This window comes from Microtus ochrogaster, chromosome 2 (assembly GCF_000317375.1).
Source record: "Microtus ochrogaster isolate Prairie Vole_2 chromosome 2, MicOch1.0, whole genome shotgun sequence".
Lineage (NCBI taxonomy): Eukaryota > Metazoa > Chordata > Mammalia > Rodentia > Cricetidae > Microtus > Microtus ochrogaster.
The window spans coordinates 41888579-41897285 of NC_022010.1; the positions used below are offsets into that span (position 1 = coordinate 41888579).

At 54.8% G+C, this 8707-nt stretch overlaps 1 protein-coding gene across 14 annotated transcripts in view; it reads left to right on the forward strand.

The window, feature by feature from the left end:
• Positions 1 to 8707, forward strand: part of Tnk2 (tyrosine kinase non receptor 2) — a 38657-nt gene that overhangs the window by 23539 nt on the left and 6411 nt on the right. For all 14 annotated transcript variants that reach the window (XM_013351507.2, XM_005344848.3, XM_026785621.1 and 11 more), the window contains exons 4-10: positions 597 to 818; positions 1363 to 1515; positions 1900 to 2177; positions 2691 to 2817; positions 3179 to 3325; positions 3417 to 3511; positions 7217 to 7411. In XM_013351507.2, the coding sequence (XP_013206961.1) occupies positions 597 to 818; positions 1363 to 1515; positions 1900 to 2177; positions 2691 to 2817; positions 3179 to 3325; positions 3417 to 3511; positions 7217 to 7411 (1217 nt within the window). The remainder of the gene's footprint in view (positions 1 to 596; positions 819 to 1362; positions 1516 to 1899; positions 2178 to 2690; positions 2818 to 3178; positions 3326 to 3416; positions 3512 to 7216; positions 7412 to 8707) is intronic.

An 8707-nucleotide genomic window follows, 5' to 3' on the forward strand; every position in this document is an offset into this window, starting at 1 on the left:
GCACCACACACACACACACACACACACACTCTCTCTCTCTCTCTCTCTCTCTCTCTCTCTCTCTCTCTCTCTCTCTCATGGTTCAACCTCAGACTAAAATTATCTTCTCCCTTGGGCAGGATGAAGGGCAGGCGACTCCCCAGGGAGGGTAGAGACAGACAGCGCCAAATGGTTAACCCAGAGAAGGGGCCAGGGCTAAAAATGGACAGGGAGGTGTTTGGAGGGCCCCTCAGGCTCCTACCCTCTCTTTGTGTGCTAGGGGCAAAAGTGTGTGATGGATAAGAGGTTCAGGAAGGGAAGGGAGGAGCTGAAGACCAGGGGTATGGGGTGTACCCAGAGGGTTTTGTGCTGTCCATTCACAGACCAGTTGGGGTCACTCTAGCCATAAACTGTACTTTTACCTGTTGTTGACACCTACCCCGAGGCTTCAACTGTGGATTCTCGGGGTATACTCGGGAGGAAGTATGAGCCTTTATTAATGGGCTGCCCCTGGGCAGCTTGGCAAAGCCAGGAGCTGTGTGAGGCCTACCAGTGGGGTGGAACTGAGTAGTTCTGGGGCTCTGGGTTCCATCTGGCTCCTGGCTGCCTTCAAACAGGTGTTCAGTGGAAAGCGACTGGAGGCTGAGTTCCCTCCCCATCACTCTCAGAGCACCTTCCGGAAGCCCTCACCCACCCCAGGGGGCCTGGCAGGGGAAGGGACACTGCAGAGCCTCACCTGCCTCATCGGGGAGAAGGACCTGCGACTCCTGGAGAAGCTGGGAGACGGCTCCTTTGGAGTGGTGCGCAGGGGTGAATGGGACGCCCCTGCGGGAAAGACGGTGAGCTCTGTGTGGGTTGTAAAAGGACTCGCCTTCAGGCTTAACTAAGCACAGCGGCTTCTTTTTTCAACTCTAAAAATATTTTAGTTTGCTTACTGTGAAAGATTGAACTCTGAAAAGTGAAAGACCAGTGGTCTGCAGTTCCGTTGCATGACTGAAGCGGAGCCACAGCTGTCTTCTCTCCAGCCCCCACCCCACAGGTGTTGTGTTCATTTAGATACATCCCCTTTTCCAGGGGAGGCTGCTGCTGCTGCAACCTGCAGTTCTGTAGCTTGCAGAAATAGCTAAACAAATTACTGTCTTCGTACTGCTCATCTCTTCATGGACTGTCACTGCTAACTTGAGAATTTTCCTAGAAAGAGCAGGCCCACATTTAATGACCTTCAGAGGTCAGTCAGCCCTGTCCCCACGTCAGGGACAAACACGCTCACCCACTCAGGTGAACAGGTCTGAGACAAGGATCTTTGCCCCGAGTTGAAAGGAACAGTTAGCTCAGTGTTGGCAACCCACCATGAAAGGTCTAACTCCCTGCTAATCCTGACAGGTGAGTGTGGCTGTGAAGTGCCTGAAGCCAGATGTGCTAAGCCAGCCAGAGGCCATGGACGACTTCATCCGGGAGGTCAATGCCATGCATTCGCTTGACCACCGAAACCTCATTCGCTTGTATGGTGTGGTGCTCACGCCACCCATGAAGATGGTGAGAGCTTGGGTAGGAGGGAGGGTCAGAGAGCGTCTCCCATCACGCATGGCCAAGGGGTTTCCAGGGTCCTGCCCAGCACTGCCATTTCTAGATTTTCTAGTACCCATTGACAAGGAGCTGTGCCCGTAGGAAGGGCTGGCCCTTAACTGGAGTTGGTCTTTGGAATTTCTAGTCTGACCCTCTTTGGGGTGCTGCTGTCTGGGTCTCAGATCCCTGGGGTCGCTGGAGGGACAGGGCTGGGAAGCTGTGGAACTCGTGGTAACTGAGCAGACAGGTCAGGAAGGAGCATTACGTATGGCTATGGCAGATGCCCAGAACGGGACTGGAAACCTTGCCTCTCAGAGAGTAGAGATCTGCTTACCCTCTCATGTCTGACCTCAGGTGACAGAACTGGCACCTCTGGGATCTCTGTTGGACCGACTGCGTAAACACCAAGGTCATTTCCTCTTGGGGACTCTGAGCCGCTATGCTGTGCAGGTGGCTGAGGGCATGGGATACCTGGAGTCCAAGCGCTTCATCCACCGGGACCTGGCTGCTCGGAACCTGCTGTTGGCTACCCGCGACCTGGTCAAGATTGGGGACTTTGGACTGATGAGAGCGTTACCCCAGAATGATGACCACTATGTCATGCAAGAACATCGCAAGGTGCCCTTTGCCTGGTGAGGGGCAGGTGCCGCCGGCCTGTAGGGCCTGAGTTCCACCCCAGGCTTCTGGGCACTCTGTTACCCACCACAGGACTGTCTCTGCCCTGGTCTGTCCTTATCTGTTCTGGGCCTGGGCTACCTTTCTTATCTACGTACATGTTTGCACATCCATCCAAGGAATTCTCCAGGGGGATACAGGAAGGCCCAAGGGTGACTGCTCTTGAGATACCAAGGGCATGGTACTTAGTAGCGTGCTAAAAGGCCCTGTGGAGGGCTTGCTGTTAAATTTAAAGTGTATGGGGAATAGCCAGGAAAGAATGGTCAGTGGGCGTGTTTAGGTCAAGCTGGCCCAGGCAGGAATAGATTGTGTTGCATCTCGAAGGCTGAGACTTGTGCTATTCACCTGTGTGTTGTGGTACCTACCCACCGTGGGCCCTGGCGGGACTGATGTTTTGCTTAGATGATAGGATCTTCTGGTTCCAGAGGTAGGGTCCACAAGAAGCCTTCCCTTTGACCCTTTTCTATTAGGTGTGCCCCTGAGAGCCTGAAGACACGGACCTTCTCTCATGCCAGTGACACCTGGATGTTTGGGGTCACACTGTGGGAGATGTTCACATATGGCCAGGAGCCCTGGATTGGCCTCAATGGCAGCCAGGTGAGGGGACTAGAGGTGGGCTCCATAGGGTGGGGGGAGTCATCCTCCCCTGGTTTCCAGCCTGACCTTGTTGGAACTGATTCTTTTCTGATCGACTCTCAGTATGCTGTGTTGACACGGCCTCTCTGAGCTTAGCCAAGCGAGTGGCTACCGAGAATGTCACAGGACAGGGATGGGGTGGGAGGACATGGATGAGGGATGAGTTCTGGGCAGGGCTAAGGCTGGAAATAAAGGTCTTGGGCTCTGGGGACACGTGTGCCGTGGTGGCCAGGTGTGTCATCTTCAGCTGTGGGTCCGGTTAGGGAAAAGCCGGTGAGGAGACCCCTGCTGCCCCTAACCTGTGCACTCTCCTGCCTGGCAGATCCTGCATAAAATTGACAAGGAAGGGGAGCGCCTGCCCCGGCCTGAGGACTGCCCCCAAGACATCTACAATGTCATGGTCCAGTGCTGGGCCCACAAACCAGAGGACAGACCCACTTTTGTGGCCCTTCGGGACTTCCTGCTGGAGGTGAGGGTGGATCTGCCCATGGTGGCTGGGGAGTGCAAGAGGGGGCATCGGATGCTTAGCCTGGACCAGACGTGATCTGTTTGTGCCCCAGGCTCAGCCTACTGACATGCGGGCCCTTCAGGACTTCGAGGAGCCAGACAAGCTGCACATCCAGATGAATGACGTCATCACTGTCATCGAGGGAAGGTAGGGGCGTCCCTTCCAGGGCACAGGCTTGAGAGGTGCATAGCAGCCCCCTCTGCCTCTGAGAATTTGTGGCCGAACAGAGGCTGGGGCAGCAGCGTCGCTGACAGGCCTCACACTACTGAGAGCCATCTGCACAGATTTTCCCTGCCAGCCCCAGCCCAGATTGGCCTCAGAGCTGGGGGTCAGCACCAGAATCCCCAAATGTTTCTTGTTCTTCACTTCTGGTGTCTCCAGCGAAGGGTTCTGTTCTTGAGAGGTCTCATGTAGCTCAGGCTGGTCTCAAATGCATTATCCTCCTGCCTCTGCCTCCCAAGGACTGGGTTGTGAGTGTGAACAGCCATGCCTGGCTGCTCACCTCCAGCCTTTCAGGCCCCAAGCAGCCTCTCCCTGCTCTGCCTCTCCCCTTTGGCAACTTTCCATCCTTCCTGTCAAGCCCCGTCCCCCCCACCGGGGTTTCCCAGTCACGGTCTCCCTCCATCCACTGCCTGGACCTCTGTCCCATTTTATTCCCAGGGCTTCCCCATGAGGACTGCTGTGTGTCTGACCTACTTGAAACTCAGGTCACAGCCTACGTGCAGTATCCCTTAATCGGCCTACCTGCATTCCCCACGTTTCTAGTTCCAGCCCCTGCCCTGGCTCTACCCTCTGCTGGTCCTGCCTCCAGTCATCTGATCCCCAGAGTGTCTGAGGAACTGGTTGTGGGTAGGGTGTCTTTGCATTAGCGCTGTGGGTGAGTGTTGAGGACCAGGAAGAAAAGTGAGGCAAAGGGAGATTCCCTGTACCCCTTCCACTGACTCAGAACTGGGTAAGGATGCCTGCAGGGGGCCTTCAGGTACAACTTGTGCCTTACTGGGGTTGGTGAGTGTGGTGAGTCCCAGCCTGAGTCAGTGGAACGGGCCCTGGAGCTGGGTGTGTTAGATTTACCTGTATCCACTGTGACCCCTGTCCCACTGCCTCAGGCCAGGGCTCTCAGGTTGTTCTGTTCTTGGAACAAGAATGACGTCCTAGCTGGTTACAGAGAATGGGAGAGGGTGGCGATAGAAGTGAAAAAAAAACTGCTCAGGGAGACGTGGAGGCAGGAAGGAGCTGTGTGCGGGTTTGGACCTGAGGGGCAAGTCAGAGGCCTAGGAGTCAGTAGTCTGGAAATAGGCTGAAGATTTGAGGATAGGTAGGGAGCCTCCGTGGAGGTACCCGGGGCAGAAGTTGGCCTGTAACCATTTCCACTTCTAGGAGCCAGAAAGCCCTGGACCCAACTCCTCCTTGCGCCCCTCTGGCCTCGAGTCTTTACTAGTCTGTCTCTTGCTCCACTTGGAGCCCGTGTTCCCTGGGGGTAACGCTGGAGTTTCCCGGGTGTTTCTGGAAGTGGTGCCCTTGGTCATGGAGAGCAAAGCAGGCTGCAGGAGGGGCCAGGGGAGTGTCTCTTCTTGGGAGGTTGTTCCGGGTGTACCTTGTCCTGCCCTTCAGCCCCAGGCTCCCATTGCCTTCAGCTGCTGGTAGTCTCACAGCCCATGGTTCAGCTCCTAGAACGCATCCCTCTGAGCTGCCAACTCTTACTTGGTCCCTGGAACTGCTCAGAAGGTGGGAGGTGAGGGACACGAGACTCCAGCAGCCGGCAAGCCTCGGGAGTGGGCCTGTGTATCTGTGGTTACCGGGGTTTTCCTCCTTCTTTTCACCCCCAGATCGCTCTGTTTGTTTGCCTGAGTTGTCTCCATGTCTCCGGTGCATGAGCTTTGAGAGTCTCTGGGTTGGGTTTGTCTCTGTGGCTCTTCCTCTGGCTCTTGCCTGTCTTCCTTGTATTTCTCTTTTCTGGTGCTGTCTTCAGTCTGCCTCCTAGTCCCAGCTCTAGGATGCAGCTTGTCCCAGTGCTCAGCTCTTCTCGGGGTACGGGGCAGGTAGAGGATACCTAGACATTCTGTGAGCTGAGCTCAGGGAACTCTGTCTAGGTTTGGAGGTACGCAGAGCATGGTGGCACATTCCTTTAATACCAGAACTTGAGAGACAGAGACCAGAGGATCTCTCTGAGCTCAAGGCCAGCCTGGTCTACACAGTGAGTTCTAGGACAGTTGGGGTTACATAGAGAGACACTGTCCAAAAACAAACAAACAAAAAGCCCTAAAACTAAAAACAGATGTGGGGATACAAGTGATGATAGGCCTTTCTCAAGGGTCTTCCTTGGGGCGGTAGGATGGCTGGCGGCCCTGTTTTTTTCAGAAGTGGTATTGAGTGGGGACAGAAGTTTTGAAATCCATTTGCAGGTTCTTGGCCTGGCCTGGCCTGCAGCCTCCACTTCCTGTAGTAGGAGGGGTGGAAGGCACTCATCTTTGCCCTCAGAAGGGACAAGGTAGGGTTGTGTGTGTTGTGAGCAGAATGTTTGGGTAACATTTCTACCTCTGCTGCGGCTCTCTGAGTTAGAGAACACTGCAGGAGGTGGGCAGAGTAGAGCTTAGGGCTAGCGGCCAGGGAAGGGACAGGCTACTTCATGGAGGAGCTGCTGGTGTTGGGAGGTGCTGGGCAGGCCTTGCTGCCCTGTGCTTTTCACGGGTAGCTCTGTGTATGCGTTAAGGATCCTTTCTCTCCTTGGAATGGCTCTGCTATTTTCAGATGAGATTGTTCCTTCTCAGGGTGTTGTCCTTTCTTCTTCCTTCCTTCCCTGCCCTTCCTACCCTGAAGGCAGGGAGTAATCACAGGGTTGCTGTGGCTGGTGGTGGGCCAGCAGGCAGCCTTAGTGACCAGAAGGCAGCTGTGGCAGTGCACAGCAGCTCCCCAGCCCTGTGCTGAGGCTGTGTTCACGGGAGGCCGTTCTGATGGGACAGATGCTGTGAAGGTGAGGGGACAGGGCAGGCAGGCAGTGGTGGTGCGGGTAGGTCCCTGCAGCACGATTGTCACCACTGCTACCTTAACCCAGACTCTGTCCACATCCTCAGGTATGTGCAGCAGACGCAGGGCCTCCACAGCCAGCTCTGGGGCGTTTGGAGTGTTCAGAGAGAGCTCTGTTCTCTTCCACTTGTTCACTTGCTGTGTGGGCTCAGCCTGGGTCACACACGAGTTTGCTTTGTCTGCAGAGTGAGGGACTGAGGTCTTCATGATTTGCCGTACTGGGAAATCTAGACCACCCGATTGTAAGGCAAGAGAGTCGGCCTCATCACGAGAAGAAGGGAGGATGGCAAGGCTGGATTCCCCACAGCCCTGCCCACAGGTGGTACCAAGCCCCAGGTCTCCATGTGCTCCTTCATCTTGAAGGTCTGCATGGAAGGGCTGAATAGTAACTGGAAGGCATGGTCCTAAACTCATGGGGCTCCTTGTGGCTGATATATCAACTAAAATTCCTAGGACCCTGCTGAAGAGTGAATCTAGGGACCCCTAAGACCCAAGTAGGCCCCCATTGTAGGTGGGAAACGGGTGTATTGTGAGAGTGAATTAGTTTTGCAGAGTGAGTTGATTCGGATCCTGGTCATGTAGGACAGTTGTTGGAGCTGGTCTCCTTGTTTGTAGACTGTAGACAAAGCTACCTGAGCTTGCAGGCTGAGCAAATAGCCAGGCCGTCTTCAGGAGTGGCAGGTTATGGGGCTTCTGTTGGACACAGTGGACTGTTGGGTGGACGAGGTCTTCAGTGCACACCCTTTGCCAGGGGTCCATGAGTAGGGACCTTAGCCTGGGGTCACTTCACCCCTACTTCGTATTCACTATGTTATCTTTGTCACACAGGGCTGAGAACTACTGGTGGCGTGGTCAGAACACCCGGACGCTGTGTGTAGGACCCTTCCCTCGGAATGTGGTGACCTCCGTGGCTGGCCTGTCAGCCCAGGACATCAGCCAGCCTCTACAGAATAGCTTCATTCACACGGGGCATGGAGACAGCGACCCCCGGCACTGCTGGGGGTTCCCTGACAGGATTGATGAGTAAGTACCTGGACAGAGACTACTGGATACGGTCCTGGGCCCCTCACCACACCACACACAAGCCCTCAGAGGTTCCAAAGATGGTGCTGTCTGTTACTGATGAGATGAAGGCTGTGAATAGGCTCTGAACTTAGTGCTGCTCAAAGCAAGCAGTACCAGGAGCAGGCAAAGAGCATCCCCAAAGTCATTTTCCAAGGCCAGGAATGGTTAAGGTCTTAACCTTGTTGGCCTTTCCAGCCAAGTGGGGTCCATTGTGAAAGTTCCGGTCCCAGTATTTCCTATAGTGGATGGCTGCTGGGCAGCAGGACAGCCTTTGCCCTGGCTGTGGGTCGCCTGTGTAGATGCTGGCCCTCGAGCCGTGCGTGTGCACATGATTTTCTATAGTCAGTTGCTTTTCTCTCTCGTGACAGGCTGCCAGCCTCAGGGACACAGATGCAAACTTTCCCCATCCCTGCGGCTTGTTTATCACTTGTCCTCGGGGATCCTTTGGTGTGGCACTTGGACCACATCCCTTTCTGTTGTGTGTCGTTTCTTCTCTGCTACTGTGCAAAAAGACATTTGTTCTCTCCCTTGCGATGACCCCTTCTGCTCTGGGTCAGAGGACAGTGCTGACTCTGCAGAGGGGAGCGAGAGGCAGTAGGCCTCACAGCCCTGCACGGTCCATTGCAGGGTTTACCTCAGAATAGAGTGTAGGTGTCTGAGGCATGAGCAAGTAGATCTCCTTTCTGAATTCTCTCTGCCCCCACTCCCTGCTGCAGGTCCTTAGCCATACATCCTCCTGTGCTCTTCCTCACTTCTGTTCTCTTTAGCTTCTTCTGTTCCGGAAGCCCTTCTACCAGAAGAGAGTAGGCTGTGGAGGTGGGGTGGGCCAGGTGTAGGTGACTGAGTGCTGAGGGTGCTTGGGGGTGTGGGCCAGGGAGCTCTTTGCTGGGCCCCCAGCATTCTCTTCTCCCCAACACCACCCTGTGGGGCAGAGCTTCTCTGTCTGTGCACAGTTTTCCACTGTAAGTAAAATCAAGGTCAGAAAATCCCAGGGATGGACTTGTTTTTACTTGCTAAAAAGTCCCCTGTCACCCAGCAGACGAGGCACCACCTTCTGACACATGGGGAAGACACTTGGGAAGCAGTTCTCTAAGACATCTGCCTCTGAGCAACACTTTTTTTCCTTCAGGGGTTTCCAGAGTTGTGGAGCCCTGAACCTATGAGGTCAGGTGTCATATCTATGCAGGTCCAGGTCCTTCAGGGGTTTCCAGAGTTGTGGACCCTGAACCTATGAGGTCAGGGGTCATGTCTGTG